This window comes from Harmonia axyridis, chromosome 1, assembly GCF_914767665.1.
Source record: "Harmonia axyridis chromosome 1, icHarAxyr1.1, whole genome shotgun sequence".
NCBI lineage: Eukaryota > Metazoa > Arthropoda > Insecta > Coleoptera > Coccinellidae > Harmonia > Harmonia axyridis.
The window spans coordinates 82,247,202-82,266,071 of NC_059501.1; the positions used below are offsets into that span (position 1 = coordinate 82,247,202).

General features: G+C 37.0%; 1 protein-coding gene across 1 annotated transcript in view; it reads left to right on the plus strand.

The window, feature by feature from the left end:
* Window positions 1-18,870, plus strand: part of LOC123688934 (mesotocin receptor-like) — a 105,552-nt gene that overhangs the window by 70,634 nt on the left and 16,048 nt on the right. The window contains exons 4-5 of the mRNA XM_045627690.1: window positions 8,589-8,683; window positions 16,209-16,492. Of these exons, the coding sequence (XP_045483646.1) occupies window positions 8,589-8,683; window positions 16,209-16,492 (379 nt within the window). The remainder of the gene's footprint in view (window positions 1-8,588; window positions 8,684-16,208; window positions 16,493-18,870) is intronic.

An 18,870-nucleotide genomic window follows, 5' to 3' on the forward strand; every position in this document is an offset into this window, starting at 1 on the left:
ACTTTCCCAGTAACATTTAGAGCGTTTTCGAAATTATGAAGTGGATTTTGTACGTCGATTCATCTCTATGGATGAGATTTTAATCAAAACAAGAGGCTAATGAATGATGTGATCCTGATTTTCCGGTGTATTTACCAGAATTTGTTTCCAAGCCTAAAAAAATGTTTGCATGGAAAGCGTTTTTCATCAAATGATGATGTCATAACATCTGTAAAAGCGAATTTTGCAAGCCATCCTGGTACTCACGTCAGGGATGAAATTCATAAATTGGAATCTCATTGGAACAAATGTATTGATGTTCAGAGGGACTACACTGAATGATAAAGTGTATTTCAAACCATAAAAATTGTGTTTTTCTTAAGAAACCGCAAAAATTATTGAACAACCTTGAACTGACGATATAGATAAGATAATTCCAAAAAAAAAAAACCTCAGAAATTATAACTCAAAAATAGACACGAATAGATTAGACTCCACTGTTATCCTTCCATTCTTGAAAAACATTGAAAAAAGTGAACCATTTCATTGAAATACAAGAATTAACAGAAATCACCTTCAATCTAATAGATTAAATTGAGAAAAAAACAACCTCCTATTTTGCCCATCCCAAATGCCTATAAGAAATTAGACTAGAATAAGAATGGATTATTAAGTCAAGGTCGAAAATTTTTGAATAATTTTCTTAGAAAAGCTTTCTTCACCTGCGGTAGTCCCTGAAGCAGTAGTCTTCTTTTCAAGTGCGTTTTTACTCACTAGTTATAAATAAAACTATAAAATATGATAATATGAATAAAACCATAATGGTATACTCTAAAATAAACTGCAGAATGGGCTCCTATTGCAACACAAATGCGAGTTTTCGAACGCATGAGTGTTGGAATTGCCTTCTGCAACGAGTATTAGACGATATTTGCTCTATTTCAGTCAAGTTTAGTGAAATATTATCGAAATTCAACGAACAATTCAGATTATACGTCCTAGTGACTTTTGTATTGTATCTTGGCAGTTGGTGTGACTTACGAAATTGTCAGACGGAATTTGAATCGTATGTTTCGAATTTTGAAATAATTTATAATTACCAATTAAATTCTTAAAGTATGTTTGACGAAATCGATTCAACACCACCAGAGATAAGAGAAATTGCGGAGAATGTTGGAAATCATTTCACTATATCCAAATTATATTATATTGACAATCTTTAAGGATCGGAAGTCGGTGTAGGCAAGCACAAAACGAAAATTATAACTGAAAACAATGCTGTAATGAGTTCATTACAGCACTGTTTTTAGTACTGTAATGAACTCATTACGATACTGAAGTAGAAAAATAAAATCTTCTTCTTCAGCCCTCTTTCATCCAGTGTCGGACATAGACCTCTTCCAGTTTTTTCTCGAGGTCTCCAAAACGTCACTTTTTGTGACCATCTCTCCACACTCTGCCTTGTTACATGTGTCACCCACTGACACTTAAGTTTCGCTATTCTACTCATGATGTCAGTTACTCTGGTCTTTTTTCGTATTTCGGTGTTCGGAATTCTGTCCCTCAAGGTTATACCCAGCATAATCCTTTCCATGGCCCTTTGAGTTACACTCAGTTGTTCTGCCACTTTTTTCGTTATTGCCATAGTTTCTAGACCATATGTTGTCACTGGTAATATACAGCTGTCGTAGGTTTTGCGTTTTAAGTGTGGAGGAATATTTTTGTCCTTAAAGATGAAAAAATGAAATTATTCGATAAAATTCGATTTCAACGAAAAAATTCCAAAGACATCAAATCACATCATCTGGAAGGCCGTCATCACTCAAAACTTCAACATTCCGTCAAGCTTCAAACCGTAATCTAAACAACAATCAAAAACAGCGATTGTATGATGAACAGTCGACTAAACTCGTGAACAATGCTTCCAGCGTTCCAACAAACAAGTTCTCGAACAGCTCGTTGAAACGGAACTGATCCAATAAAGTCCGGATTTCAAATGGCGAATCGTTTACTTGAAGGCACTCGGCAACCGCGTCAGATGAGAAAAGTCCTTCTCGTGACCAATTGTCTGTAAACTCGAGCTTCCAGAACTAATTGAACATGCTTGCTTGATGAACTTCAACGGTAAGATAGGTAATTGATATTGTGGAAGTTTCGGAGTAAGTGACTGCTTTTGGGATTAACAAATGAAGAGGTAATTATATTAGGATTTCGATCTAAATGGGATTGAAATCTTCGAGTTTAAAGCAGATGAGCATAGGCGTATAACTTTGCTTCCGCCGTTTTTTTCTGAAATTCTAGGCTTTATTGTAAAAAAATTGGTTATACATGTATGATTCAAAGTATTGTCCATCGCTGGCCATTACTCCCATTATTCTAACAGAAACAGAAATCCCATCAAATTTATATGAAAAAACCAAAAGGTCGCAAAGCGATAGCTTCAGGCGTTCTGGAGTTATGGCCGAAAGAAGACACAATTTAGTTTTTCAGTGCATCAGTTGAAGAATATCTTTTTTCGTCCATAACTAGAGAACCCCTGAAGCTATCGCTTTGCGACCTTTTGGTTTTTTCATAGAAATTTGATGGGATTTCTGATTCTGTTAGAACTTGAAGACTCAATTTGGTTTTTCGCAGTGCATCAGTTGAAGAATATCTTCTTTCGGCCATAACTTCAGAACGCCTGAAATTATCGCTTTGCGACCTTGAGGTTTTTTCATGCAATTTCAATGAGATTTTTGTTTCTGTTAAGAAAATCCTATCATTACATTTGAAATTTCAGAGAAAAATGAACAAAACAATGAACTTCTGACTCAGCGCTCCCTATCGGAAGCAACTGAATCAAATTCATCATGAGTATATTTTTTCCTTAATCAACAAGATGTTGTCTGTCGAATAAGATCTAATTTGCTCAAAAATGTTGAGCCAAACTGAAGTTACAGACATTTCAATCAGTCAGATTTCTATCTTTCCCCCACCCTTATTTGATGTCGCAAAATCGAAAGTGACAATTCAAACAGATAGAGAATTTTCCAAGGTTTACAGTGATGATATTTTTTTTCCAACTTAATATGAAAATTTTTTGAGTAAAATGCATTTTTCTACTCGACGATAGCTATTACGTCCCCTAGCGGTGGAGGTATGAACTTCAAAACAATTTCCAGTGTTTTATTTTGTTTACTTTAGTGGTAAAATTTCTTACCGCAAGTCTCTACGATGAGTGGATCCTGAGATATAGCCGCTTACCTCGCTTATTTGCCCACCCTGTACACCTTATAATCGATGAAAAAATGAGAAGAGCATCAAAGTCAATTTGGGAGCTTTTAAGCACTGGTACATTTACGGACCAAGTTCACTCTTGAAGACTACATAACTGTATCTAACTATACAGGGTGGCCACTTTTTCAATGGGATTGTATTGGTAACTTTTAAACCATAAGAGTTAGAAGGTCGGTCAAATGGAGAAAAAGTTGCATGCATAGAAGCATTATCAAGCAGTTCAAACAAATCGAGATTATCAGGGCCGGTTTTCGAGATATAATAAGAAAATTAAATTATGTCATTTTGATTTTTCTTTTTTTCCCACTTCATTTCAAATATCATCAAAAAATGTTATAGGAATTTTTTATTTGACAGTAAATTATCCTCAATTTGACGTAATCAGATTTCGTATCCAACGTTTCGTACTCTCTGGGCCACCCTCAACCTCATTTTTTTCAATACGGACCTGCATATTTTATGACATTTTTCGAAATAACTTTTAACGCTGAATTCAACGATATATCATACAATGGCATTCAAAGTAGATTTTCAGGTGATTTTGACCCTTATCCAATTTTCTTTGGGTCGGATCTGTATAACCTTCATTTAGTTCAACTAACAACATGCAATATGCAATAAATTTCGATAAGAAAACCAACTTACCCATCTTGAACTAATAGGATCATATTAGAATCAAAACAAGAAACCAGTATACTGGTTTCTTGGTTCTTCTTTTATAATAATCATTTAAATATTTCAATTCATAATAATTTAACGAAAGTTTCAGTTGGTGAATGAAAAATCAAATGATTATTCGAAAGTAAATGAAAATTAATGGAGTAAGTGTTCGAAATGTCCACCTTTTTGTAAAATGCACTTTACGGTTCTGGAACCCATACTTCTTATACATTTGCTTGTTTGGTCTCCTTGAATACCTTCCAAAACATTCTCAATTTTCTCGCGAGGTATCACTTTTGTTGTATTTGTCATTTGTTCCGTTGAAACAAATTACAGAATCGAACTTTATTTTGAGATCATTACGATATAATTTTTGCAAGGCTTGGTATTCAAATTTAAAATCATTGTATAGGCGTCTCTTGACTATTTTATCAACAGCAGTTTTTGAAAAATTCCATTCACTGGCCCCAGTTCTCGATTTTTTTTTTGGGTTCGATTGAATTTGGGTCAGAACATTGATATCGTTAATAGACTTGTTTTTTTTACATACACACCATTAAATTTGGATGAGGGTCAAAATCACCTGAAAATCAACTTTGAATGACATTGTATGATATATCGTTGAATTCAGCGTTAAAAGTTATTTCGAAAAATGTCATAAAATATGCAGGTCCGTATTGAAAAAAATGAGGTTGAGGGTGGCCCAGAGAGTACGAAACGTTGGATACGAAATCTGATTACGTCAAATTGAGGATAATTTACTGTCGAATAAAAAATTCCTGTAACATTTTTTGATAATATTTGAAATGAAGTGGGAAAAAAAGAAAAATCAAAATGACATAATTTAATTTTCTTATGATATCTCGAAAACCGACCCTGATAATCTCGATTTGTTTGAACTGCTTGATAATGCTTCTATGCATGCAACTTTTTCTCCATTTGACCGACCTTCTAACTCTTATGGTTTAAAAGTTACCAATACAATCCCATTGAAAAAGTGGCCACCCTGTATATGCGATATGGGTGAAATTGACGCATGAATGAACGAACGCTCAAAAGCTCCTGATCTCATCCCAGTGATTCCATCATTTTCACTCGATATTTTACTTGTATTCTTGAGATTATGATGACGTAATCAACACCAAATTTCACATGAAGTTTGAGAGTGTTAGTTTATATTCACTGGCAAATTCTCAACTCAGTGGGATCTGTTATCACTGATATTAATCTTTTTTTCTGATGGTTCTGGTATTGCTATTCACACGAAATTTTGCACGGAACTTGAAATTATATTCTTAATATGTACGCAGAATCCCATCCCGGTATGATGTATTGAAATGATGGAGCAATCTGTGAATTAAATCTCATATACAGGGTGGCCATTTGAAAACGAAACAGACGAGATTACAGACGAAATAAAGTTTTTCGATAGAAATGCTCGGACAGGTCGATTTCTGTTTCGAGGGGGACAACTTAAGATGTAGGTTACGGACGCATAGTGCTTCAACCCTTGCTACTACAACCCTCACCCCCAAATTTTGAATAGGGAAGATGGGGTGAGTGATACCTCATTTGAAAGGTATTTTTATACTGATTTCAGCACAGTAATTGTTTTTTCATTTTATGCATTAGTTCTCGAAATATTCTTAACTAAGTATTTGAAAATGAAGTAGTGTTTTCATGGCACTTGTAGTGTTTTGTGAAAAATCGACATTTTGAGCTTCAAAACAACCATGACTGTGGCTTCCTTCCTAACTAACTAACGCATGAATATTTCGAGAACTAATGCATAAAATGAAAAAACAATTACTGTCCTGAAATCAGTATAAAAATACCTTTAATTTGAGGTATCACTCACCCCATCTTCCCTATTCAAAAATTGGGGGTGGGGGTTGTAGCAGCAAGGGTTGAAGCGCTATGCGTCCGTTACCTACATCTTAAGTTGTCCCCCTCGAAACAGAAATCGACCTGTCCGAGCATTTCTATCGAAAATCTTTATTTCGTCTGTAATCTCGTCTGTTTCGTTTTCAAATGGCCACTCTGTATATTTAGTTAGGTATACGGTTCTCTACTGATGGTACTGTTGGTCTCTAAAGCAACAATAGGAGCTTTAACGTGCGAGTGCTCAAAAACTCCTAAGTCAGTGCTCTAATTTTTAAGCGCTTTTTCCTCAAATAAATTGACAAAGTTTTGGGTCAATAGCGTCATCAAAACCATAGGAAATTCAACAGAGAATCTAAAAAAATATCAAAAAGCACTGACTTGAAATCAGAAGCTTTTGAGATATTGCTCATCCATGTGCCATTTACACCCTTGGATGTACAGTGTTCTCCGCATCAACAGGGACTCTAAAGATCCTAACCTCTCGTCCGTGATTTCCTAATTGTTCCAAAGATCAATTCTACTCACTACGTATGCAATTAAACTGCATATTTCACTCACGACAAATTAACAGATCAAGTCACATAGCTCAACACCATCAATCCTTGTCCCTCACGAAAAATAAATACTATAAATTCAGTCCTTGTCACTCCAACAACCGTTTCAATCTTCTAATTAAACTATCTTGCGCTTGCTTAACTGCGCCCCGTTTACACGATACAAAAACATAATTGGATTAGGTCGTTTATCTCCCCAGATACAAAACTAATCGAATCGACTGCACTGCGAGAGCTGGGGGAGACGTGTTGGAATTTTAAAGTGTTTTATTAAAAACGTCGAAGACGTGGAGCGTCTGGTTCTTGTAGATGGCACGGGGTTGCTGTTGCTACAGTATGGCTTCAATTGGTGTCATTAGGAGAAATTATTCCAAAATACGAATCAGCAGTTGGGGCGAATTCGAAGAAAATGGGAGGAACAGAATGAATTAAAGATAATGTCGGGCAATTTGGGGTTTGACGAATGATGGGGAATTATTCGGGTACAAATTTGAATATATCACATTCTGAATGAGATTATTTTGGTATATTTTTACTAGAGGAGCCGGTAGACGTTGTACAGCTAGACTTTCTGCTCTTGTTTATTTGGCACAATTAATCTCGAAAATAAATGTAAATGGTGTTTTTTTTAGAGCTATAGAACTTAAAATTGCAATAAAACAACGATGGATTATTCGATTGACATGAATTTTATTTATCCGCAAGATAATCTTGTGGCATTACATTTTAAATACGATTTCTGGCATATGACCGCCACGGCTGGCTCGGATGTAGTCCAATCTGGACGTCCAATTTTCGATGACTTTTTCCAACAATTGTGGCCGTATATCGGCAATAACACGGCGAATGTTGTCTTCCAAATGGTCAAGGGTTTGTGGCTTATCCGCATAGACCAATGACTTTACATAGCCCCACAGAAAGTAGTCTAGCGGTGTTAAATCACAAGATCTTGGAGGCCAATTCACATGTCCAAAACGTGAAATTAGGCAGTCACTAAACGTGTCTTTCAATAAATCGATTGTGGCACGAGGTGTGTGACATGTTGCGCCGTCTTGTTGGCACCACAGCTCCTGGACATCATGGTTGTTCAATTCAGGAATGAAAAAGTTAGTAATCATGGCTCTATACCGATCACCATTGACTGTAACGTTCTGGCCATCATCGTTTTTGAAGAAGTACGGACCAATGATTCCACCAGCCCATAAAGCGCACCAAACAGTCAGTTTTTCTGGATGTAACGGTGTTTCGACTTACACTTGAGGATTAGCTTCACTCCAAATGTGGCAGTTTTGTTTGTTGACGTAGCCATTCAACCAGAAGTGCGCTTCATCGCTAAACAAAATAAAATGGACGTAGTGCGCGATACGTATTCCGCACAGAACCATTATTTTCGAAATGGAATTGCACTATTTGCAAGCATTGTTCAGGTGTGAATCTATTCATTATAAATTGCCAAACCAAACTGAAAATAAATCACTTGACAGCTGTTGAATGGATCGCCATCTTGAACAGAAATGCTAATTTAAAGTTATATACCTCGAGAAAAAACACTCGTTATATGGAAAGGAACACACATTCAATTGCAATGGACTTCTGTTACATTTGCATTGTTGTACAAATTCATACGATGTTTATTTACGGTTCATATATAAGGTGTAGTAGAAAGAAATCCATTATTTTTGCATGAAAAACAAGGCTTCAATTACCATAGTTAGAATGCCCTGATTTAAGTCAAATATCTTATCTACCTAACGTCATCTAGTGCATAGTCCAGAGTAGTTTCAATGTAGTATTCTGTGGTGAAGGTCAGCAAAAAATAAAACTTAGAAAAAAAAGATTTAATGATTTGAAATTGTAATAAGACGTTTTGGGTTAAGTTCGTTAATGGACTTAATCCTCCTTTTCATTTCAATGCCTGAGAAATGAATGAACCAGAAATCATCTCAACATTGAACAGAAAAATTAACAAATGCCACCTGAGCAACTAACACATAAACGGAGTGGAAAAACAAAAACAATTGAATCATAGAATAACCGATTTTTCTGAAAATTTCATAATTCAGAAGATTATCGTATTCCTACTGGAATTCCTATTCTAGAATTTAATCCTATGGAAATTATTTGGTTTCATTTCATTTAATCATCTCTAGAAATTTTTGAATAATATACTAAGTTTTATATGAACCACCCAATAATTTATACGAAATACGAGTTCAGTAATGATTTTTTTTCTAGGTATTCATATTTTCGTACCAAGAACTATCAGAAGGAGAGTATGACTGTTGGGCAACATTTAGCTACAGTTGGGGAGAAAGAGCTTATGTTACATGGTAAGTACAAATAGAAAAGCTTCATTTCATATTCGGTGTCCCCGAATCAGTGGTCTATAATATACAGGGTGGCCATTTGAAAACGAAACAGACGAGATTACAGACGAAATAAAGTTTTTCGATAGAAATGCTCGGGCAGGTCGATTTCTGTTTCGAGGGGGACAACTTAAGATGTAGGTTACGGACGCATAGCGCTTCAACCCTTGCTACTACAACCCTCACCCCCAAATTTTGAATAGGGAAGATGGGGTGAGTGATACCTCATTTGAAAGGTATTTTTATACTGATTTCAGCACAGTAATTGTTTTTTCATTTTATGCATTAGTTCTCGAAATATTCTTAACTAAGTATTTGAAAATGAAGTAGTGTTTTCATGGCACTTGTAGTGTTTTGTGAAAAATCGACATTTTGAGCTTCAAAACAACCATGACTGTGGCTTCCTTCCTAACTAACTAACGCATGAATATTTCGAGAACTAATGCTTAAAATGAAAAAACAATTACTGTGCTGAAATCAGTATAAAAATACCTTTAAATTGAGGTATCACTCACCCCATCTTCCCTATTCAAAAATTGGGGGTGGGGGTTGTATCAGCAAGGGTTGAAGCGCTATGCGTCCGTAACTTACATCTTAAGTTGTCCCCCTCGAAACAGAAATCGACCTGTCCGAGCATTTTTATCGAAAAACTTTATTTCGTCTGTAATCTCGTCTGTTTCGTTTTCAAATGGCCACCCTGTATAATAATATATTCATTTCCGTTATCAAAAATATTGGGGATGTTACGACGGAGCATCAGCTCTTCAAAGTTACTACTGTTTCATGGTTATTCATCAATCACTATCAAAATTGAAGCTCAAAAAATGTCATACCTAAATACCAGAATTATTCACAACACTACCCACTCGATTTCATATAAATTCCACCTAATACAAGCTTATATCATCCCTAGTGTTTCGTCCCAGTAGGCGTGTGATGTATTACCTCCTATATTATTTATCGGACTTACCTTTTCCAACCAGCTCTCTTGAAAACTTCTGATTAAAAAACATTGCAGGACCTTAACACTCGACAGTTGAAAAATAGCACTATCCGATGCAGCATTCGAACGGAATTCTAGCAGATCCGATGTCAACTCGAGTAAATGAATTTTCCAATCTCTGAAGGGATATCACATGTAAAGGAATTTGGAAGTTAGTCTCTATGGAAATCACGGTCGTTAACTGAATCCTGAATATTGAAAACCGAACCTGGTGATAACCGGCACTTCCGCCAATTTGCAACCCTAAACATATTGAGTGTTGCAAATTGGTGGAGGGGCCGGTCTCCTAATATCGTTATTAGGGGTGTCCCTATTTTCCGGGTTCTTGGGGTTCTTGAACTCAGAATGTAAGAGAATTTTGATATGAATATTCGAATAAAGAAGAGAATTGTTTGAAATGGCACTTTTTTCAATCGGTGATCGGATTGAAACTCAAGTAGTAAAAATTGTAATGTTGAAGGCTTTCAAATTATTCATTCCTCGAAAATATTTTCAAGCATCTGCAACGCACGCCTATTAAAAAAAAGGCTTATATCCCTATATAATATTCAAGGTCAAAAAAGTAGAAGTAGGATAGAGTTGGCGTCTGCGATTCGCCATACGTGACTTCATGCCATTGCTGAGATAAATATATAGGTATACAACTTTGCTTCCGCCGTTTTGCAAAAGATGTCTGTAACGGTAAGTGATCGTCTAAAAAAATAGATCATACAATGAGCTAAGGTATTTGTGAACATAACGCCATCAAAATATCAGTCGATTTGTGTCTACATCATAATGTTATTCTCGATTAAAGATGCCAGCTTACGAGCCAAATTCTCTTTGCGAGAGGTTTTAATTTTCTGCTTTAATATGAAGAAATCTCGACTGAGGCTTATCGGATGCTCTTAAATACCTATGGTGAGGCCGATATTATTGAATGAACGCACCGCTAGTGGTTTCAACGCTTCAAAGACGGTGATTTTGACGTCGAAGACCAGCATGGCGGTGGAAGAGGAAAAATTTTCGAAGATTCAGAATTGAAGACATTACTTGATGAAGACTCGTGTCAAACGCAACAAGAATTAAGATCATTGGTGGAGAAGCAACGAGCCATTTCAAAACGCCTGAAAGTCATGGGAATGATTCAAAAACAAGGAAATTGGGTGCTCTACGAGTTGAAGCCAAGATATATTGAACGGCGTTTGTTTGCTTATGAGCAGCTGCTTGCAAAGCAAAGACGAAAGGGATTTTTGCATCGCATTGTGACTGGAGACGAAAAGAAGGTTCATTTTGATAATCCCAAGCGCAGAAAATCATGGGGATATCCCAGCTATGCTTCCACGTCGACGGCCAAACCGAATATTTACGGTTCCAAGGTCATGCTCAGTAGTTGGTGGGACCAGCTCGGCGTAGTGTATTATGAGTTGTTAAAACCGACGGAACAATCCCAGACAATTGTTATCGAACGCAATGAATGTGTTTGAGCCGAGCATTGAAAGACAAATGACCGCAATACAACGAGAGACAAGATAAAGTGATTTTACAGCATTACAACGCTCGACCCAATGTTGCGAAAGGGGTCGAGACATATTCGGAAACGTTGAAATGGAAAGTTCAACCGCACCCGCCGTTTTCTCCAGACGTTGTTCCCTCGGACTATCACTTATTTCAATCAATGGCATACGGCCTGGCTTACCGGTCTTATGAGAAAAGTGAAAATTTGGATCGATACATGGATCGCTTCAGAAGATGATTCATACACTACCAAAAATATGGGAGAAAGTAGTGGCCAGCGGATGGAAACATGAATGTATAATCAGTTTTTGAAAATAAAGCCTCGAATTTCAGGAAAAAACTGTGAATACGAAGCAAATGATCGCTGGTTGATCTACAGCAATGAAAAACGTTCAAACATCAACAGGCTATCTATAAGAACCACCTGCCTGAATCGATGATAAGAGGAAAAGGACAATGTGGCAATAAGGTGCTTGAGAATTGCTTGAATATCAGGATGATTAATGGGACTCCAGCCGTTAAGACTACACAATTAATTATGGTGCCGTGTCGAGTTGAATCCTGGGTTAGTTTATCCCTCTGTCCTGATAAATCAGAATTATAAATTAGATGTGAGCTCGAGTGGAATCTGAGAAACTGCAAATGAATTTTCTGCAAAATTGTTTCAATTATTTATATTTCTGAACAAAAAAGAGGTCGAGGTGGATTGAATACCTTTCAGTTTGAATTATTTTTGAGCGCCCGTTCCCCGATAATACCGTTATACACTGTGTCCGTAAACAACAATTCATTTTCAGTTAAACAGACCATTTTAAGGAATAATCCTGAAACACATCGATTTTTTATTTTAATTTACCGTATTCTAAAATGATAATCTAATATACAGGGTGAATTACTTTCGAGTAAGACGTCACCGTCATTTTTTTTAAATGGAACACCCCCATTTTGTCAGAATTTTTCGATTACTCTAGCTGAGCTGATTCCAAAAATGTAACACATGTCGATTCCAATTGGTACAGGGTGGACAAAAATACAGTAGTTTTTTGTGTGCTCATAGAGTAACGCGTAACATTCTTTATAAGTTAAATTAGCAATGTTATCAAAAATACTTATTGTCTAGCGGCAATGAACAAATAATGACATTTCTCAAAAAACTAGACGACTATGTTTTTTTTTTAAACCGATGAGAAATAACTTCTTTCATATTCTGTCTGCTATACCCCAAGTAAAGGGTGTTTTTTTAGAGCTATAGAATTTTGAATAGCAATAGAATAACGATGGATTATTCGATTGACATGAATTTTGACATGGCATTACATTTTAAATATGATTTCTGGCATATGACCGCCACGGCTGGCTCGGATGTAGTCCAATCTGGACGTCCAATTTTCGATGACTTTTTCCAACATTTGTGGCCGTATATCGGCAATAACACGGCGAATGTTGTCTTCCAAATGGTCAAGAGTTTGTGAAAGTGTTAAATCACAAGATCTTGGAGGCCAATTCACAGGTCCAAAACGTGAAATTTGGCGGTCACCAAACGTGTCTTTCAATAAATCGATTGTGGCACGAGCTGTGTGACATGTTGCGTCGTCTGGTTAGAACCACAGCCTTTGGACATCATGGTTGTTCAATTCAGGAATGAAAAAGTTAGTAATCATGGCTCTATACCGATCACCATTGACTGTAACGTTCTGGCCATCATCGTTTTTGAAGAAGTGCGGACCAATGATTCCACCAGCCCATAAAGCGCACCAAACAGTCAGTTTTTCTGGATGTAACAGTGTTTCGACATACACTTGAGGATTAGCTTCACACCAAATGCGGCAGTTTTGTTTGTTGACGTAGCCATCCAACCAGAAGTGCGCTTCATCTCTAAACAAACTAAAACGGACGTAGTGCGCGATACGTATTCCGCACAGAAGCATTATTTTCGAAATAAAATTGCACTATTTGCAAGCGTTGTTCAAGCGTGAGTCTATTCATGATGAATTGCCAAACCAAACTGAGAATAAATCACTTGACAGCTGTTAAATCGGTCGCCATCTTGAACAGTAATGCCAACTTAAAGTTATATACTTCGAAAAAAACACCCGTTACCAAACATGTTTAGAAACAGCTCATTTTTATCAATCTAAAAATGTAACAAACTACAGGGTGTAACATTCAAACCAATTGCCGCTAGACAATAAGTATTTTTGATAATATAAATTCATTTTTCAGTGAATTCATCAAATATGTATACGATCTACTCCTACTATAGGGAGAAAATATCACTATTCATTACCTCTATAACTTAAATTTTCATTGGTTTACCTCTATACATATTTCACTACCTCTGTAAGTCGAATTTAACCAAGAATGACCTGAATAACTCGAACTACGCCTATGTCGAACTATACGTAACTCGACGAAAAATCTTGGTCCCGTGGTGTTTCGAGTTAACGAGAGTTCAATGTATATCTTTGTTTTCATTTGTAAGAAAATCCATTGAATTAAAAAGGAAATCAATTCGATAATTAAAATTTGTGAAATTATACACCATTCAATCTCATTTGGAGTGATTACCTTTTTCAGAACACCAACAAACTATAAACATGTAATTTAGTCCATTCAATCCTCATTAAATCTGGCCCCCCAGCCTTTCAGAATACGACTCCAAGCTCATCAATTTGGCACATAATTTATATTCCATCAGGAAGGGTCGAAGAACCCTCAGTCTCAGTTATCCAGCTCAACATCCAGTTATCTTGAGGATGCAGCTGCTGTTTGCCAGTTTCTAGGAACATCTCGTGAACCTTCTGAAACTATTCGATCCTAGTAGCGATATAAAATTCTTCCAGGTAATATAACTTCGATGTAATAAAATTCCAGTGTGTGCTCATTCCATTTTCAACGGGAAGTTTTTTATCGTACGGCTTGCTAGGATGAAGGTGAAACTATATAGGAGGAAATATGATACTTATTTCAATCGACACATTTCTTGTACATCTGACGATGGGTTAGTTACAAAAAAGCAATATCATATCGAATGTTAAAAAAACTACATTCTCGATTTCAGCACCTACAGAAGTAATAAAAGCAAACCAACAAGAATAACATTAGAAACAAGAAGGTTTCTGTGAAAAAAATACAAAATTCCCAGGGTCTTCAATATTTATGTTCATTTTATGTCTTTCGAAGCACATGCAGAATTATTATTATTATTATTTGAACCGGGCTCGGTAAGCCTTCCGGGAACTGCGACCATGTAGATCTTTTGTTCTCTACTCTACTCATTCATGGAAACTTAAGAAGGACGTCAATGACTGTAATAAAACTGACAACCTCCTTAAGGGGTCTTGGCCGTTACCTCTCGGGTATCCAGGACCGGCTTCCCCATATGAATGGTTCTTAGGCCAGCCATCTCTGGACACTTGCATACCATGTGTTCGGCTATTTCTGCTTCTGATCCACAGAGCCTGCAAATCACATCCGCTGACTTTTCCATACGGTACAAAAGATGTTTGCACCGACAGTGCCCCGTCAGAAGTCCCACCATCACCCGAAGCTCGGCTCGTGACAGCTTCAAGAGCTTTTTGACGTAGGTAGGTGAAATCGTCACGAATTTCTTGGCCTGAATAAGTCCAGGAGTGTTAATCCAGTGGGTTATCTAGTTATTTAACTCCCATTGCTAGACCGCAACCTAATATTGGTCTTTTCCTAGCTCACAGAAAGGCTCAGGTCTAACAGGTGTTAACCTTGACGTTGCAAGTTCATCGGCTTTTCCTTCAACACCACAGTGCCCTGGTACCCATAGTAGAGTCAACAGTACGATTCCAGGGATCTCAGCGTGGTCTTGCTGTCCGTGGTGTTATAGACATGCGCTCGCTCGAGGTTTGAGACACTCCTGAGCGCATACGTAAAGAGCAAGTATCTCGGTCTGTAAAATAGAGGGGCACTTCCCGGGGCTTTAGAGATCCTAAAATAAATTGCAGAATTTAAAATAAATAATTGGGAAAATAATTACAATTTGTAATCGTAAATTTATGGAAACTTATTTGAACAAAACAGTATAGTCACAGATGTAAACACATGAATGTAGGCTTGGTTAATCGATCGTCTAGATGTATGATTCGATTACCTGGTCTTTCGTCTTTTTCCCCGTGACTTTGTTCGGGTTTGCAATAATTTAACTCTTTTTAATCATTTACATATATTCACAAAGCCACACTTACAGTACAAACACAGTTTGTACGGTACTGAATTTCATCTTACTTGAGTGTTAATTACAGAACGTCTTCGATATGTTTCGTCTTCGTCTTTAATTCTAGTTTCGGCCGTCTCGTCTTTAACTCGTTCGCGAGTCGTCTCAATCTAGTCCGCGAACCGTCTTTACGTCGTACGTCTTAAGTTGACCGACCGAACTCTACTCGTCTCAAACTTGACTTCAACTGTCTACCGACCGCAACTTACTGACCTCCTCTGAATATCGACTTCCTTTCTTCCGACTTGGCCACACCCTTAGCATCACCCCGATATTGGGGTAAGTACCAAGTACCTCCCCTGGTTCAATAAGAGTTTTGCCATACCGCCCACAATCCTCTTCGAGGATTCCTGGGAATCGAATATTCTCGAAGGACTAGAACCTGATACACAGATGTGACACATCTGGTACAACCGTCTTGTTTCCGATCTTTCCTAACCCCAGTAAATCTCCTAAGATTTAGAATCGAGTAATCGACCCGACATTTCGAAGAATTAACACTTCCTTTCTAAGTTATATACAAAAGCAATTCGTTCCCTGTAAATTCCCCTCGACACTTGAAGAAACTAATAGGTCTCCAAGCATCCTGTGGACCATCTCAATTATTTACAGGGAACAATAACTGGATCCTACATGAATATGTGAAATTGATGAAACCACAGCAAGGCAAAACCCATAGTCCATATGCACACTATTCAATCGTTAAATTGATCTGTAAATCTGATTTAATTTTTTTTTTCTAGGTACAGCATCTCGATATTCATCGTACCCCTCATCATCCTCATTTTCACCTACACAGCAATCTGCAGGACCATCTGGCTCAGTTCTGAATCCAACTTGAGGCCCAGAAATTCACAGACCTACCAAAACAACGGGAAGAATAGGAGATTGCCTCTCATTTCAAGGGCCAAAATCAACACCATAAAGCAAACCATAGCGGTTATAGTAATGTACATAGTTTGCAGTTCACCCTTCATAGTAGCCCTGCTTTGGGCTTCTTGGGATCCTGATAACCCCTTCAAAGAAGGTAGGTCAATAAATTAGAGGTTGAAATTCAAGTTACTATGTTAATCCAAATTGCGCCTGATGGTCAGAATCCTTTAATTTGAAGTTTAGCATGTTAACTGAAAGACGTGAAAGTATCGGATCATAATAAATGAGGTTATATAGGGTCAGCAGTAGACGATCGTAAAAATAAATAGGATGCTCAAATGTCGGAATATGAGTCGAAATTCCGTGGATCGAAGGAATTTCCGGATTCTCGTTTAACACGAAAATATTGTCATTATCTGGAGAGAAATTAAGGCAAATAATGATAAATTAAGCTCAACATGCTGCAATAATCTTACATTTAACTCCATAAATCCCGGGCCTAATCAGTAAAAAAATTTTTTTCAAATGTACGGTTTTATTCGTCAACATAGTCACCTTCACTGTTGATGGTTTTATCTTTCGAGGTTAAATCAACAATAAACTACTTCTGACAGAATAAATGAAAATTTTGAAATTATGCTGTGCAATGGTTCATTTACAGTGACTTAACGAACCACAGTGACGACACGCGTTGTCTCGTTTTTGATTGTCTGAGCCTAAAAATGGCGGCTTTTTATTTACATTCTCTGTTTACCTGATTTTTGGGATTTATTCAAAATATAAGGCCCCAAGTCAGTGTAGTATTCTTCAGTTGAATAAATTTTTTCTATATACAATCAAATACTATCAGGCCCAATAATGTCAATTTCTACAAAGTGTCAGTTCAGTTCAGTCAATTGTATTCTTGAGTTTTATGGTTAAGCCATATGGTTCGCCATTTTTAGGCTCAATTTAAACGAATTGTCGCCATAGTGTTTTATTAAGTCACTGTAGGTTAATTCTTTGTATAGCGCCATCTCAAGGAAGAAGATGAAAAAGGGACCCACCCTAAGCTAAGTCGCCAAAATTATCTCAAAAAAAATCTAAACACTGTACACACCCGTATTTTAGACATCTATCGGTTCACATAAGTTCTTATCAATTCCCCAAATAACAACAAATGCCATTTAACCTTCAATATATAACGAGGAAGAAGAAAGTATTATAGAACTGGTAGTGCCATCTGTGCGCCAGTTCCAGAACTCATTCAATAACGTATTATACCTACCAGCTTTCTCCGAGCTATATAATAATAATCTTAATATAACATTGCCTGTAATTTATCCAGAAACGGGAGTTATTCTGCTTCAGAGATTAGCATTCCAGATCTCATTATGTTGGAAGAGGTGGATTCCTGATAAATTTCAGCAATTTGTGTGAATTCCTTGAATTAAGGAAGGGACTACCATCCACCTGAGAGGGAACAGTGACAATTATTCAATTTCTTCTTTAGGAATTCGATCGAATTTGGTTCATTCACTTCCGCTCCCCAAGGGGCTTGATCTGGAAAGCCATGAATAATACATCCCTCTCAAATTAACGATACTGTTGCGGGGTCATTTGAAGGGTTGAAGGAATCCTGATCTACCCCGTCTTTTATTATGCTGAGGGAGCAAAGTTTATAGTTTTATACCTCCTGAACGAATAGCATATGGAGGAAGCAGATGGCGCCATATTTATGGTCAGGAATTTCGGCGGTGGCTGTTTGGGGAAGTTCAAGGACACGACGTAGTTAAAAATAAATTTATTGACAGATAGACGAGATTCTTTCGATAGATAGGATAGTATCACGAAGGAAAGGTTGTTTTCGTTTAACATGACACAATATGTAATTTTGTGTGAGGACATATTGGACTCCATGACTGTTTAATATCATTTTTTTCTCTAATTCTGTAGCAAATCTGTTCATTCTATTATAAAGGATGTTTTTTTCGAGGTATATAACTTTAAGTTGGCATTACTGTTCAAGAGATGGCGACCGATTTAACAGCTGTTAAGTGATTTATTCTCAGTTTGGTTTGGCAATTCATCATGAATAGACTCACGCCTGAACAACGCTTGCAAATAGTGCAATTTTATTTCGAAAATAATGGTTCTGTGCGGAATACGTATCGCGCACTACGTCCAATTTATTTTGTTTAGCGATGAAGCGCACTTCTGGTTGAATTGCTACGTCTACAAACAAAACTGCCGCATTTGGAGTGAAGCTAATCCTCAAGTGCATGTCGAAACACCGTTACATTCAGAAAAACTGACTGTTTGGTGCGCTTTATGGGCTGGTGGAATCATTGGTCCGTACTTCTTCAAAAACGATGATGGCCAGAACGTTACAGTCAATGGTGATCGGTATGGAGCCATGATTACTAACTTTTTCATTTCCTTGATTATATACTGGATGTTACAATTGCCCATGAGACTCTAAAGACTAATTTCTAGGGGTGGTTTGGCTTATTTGGTAACAAAACTCCTACCCAGGTTTCAAAAAATTTAATA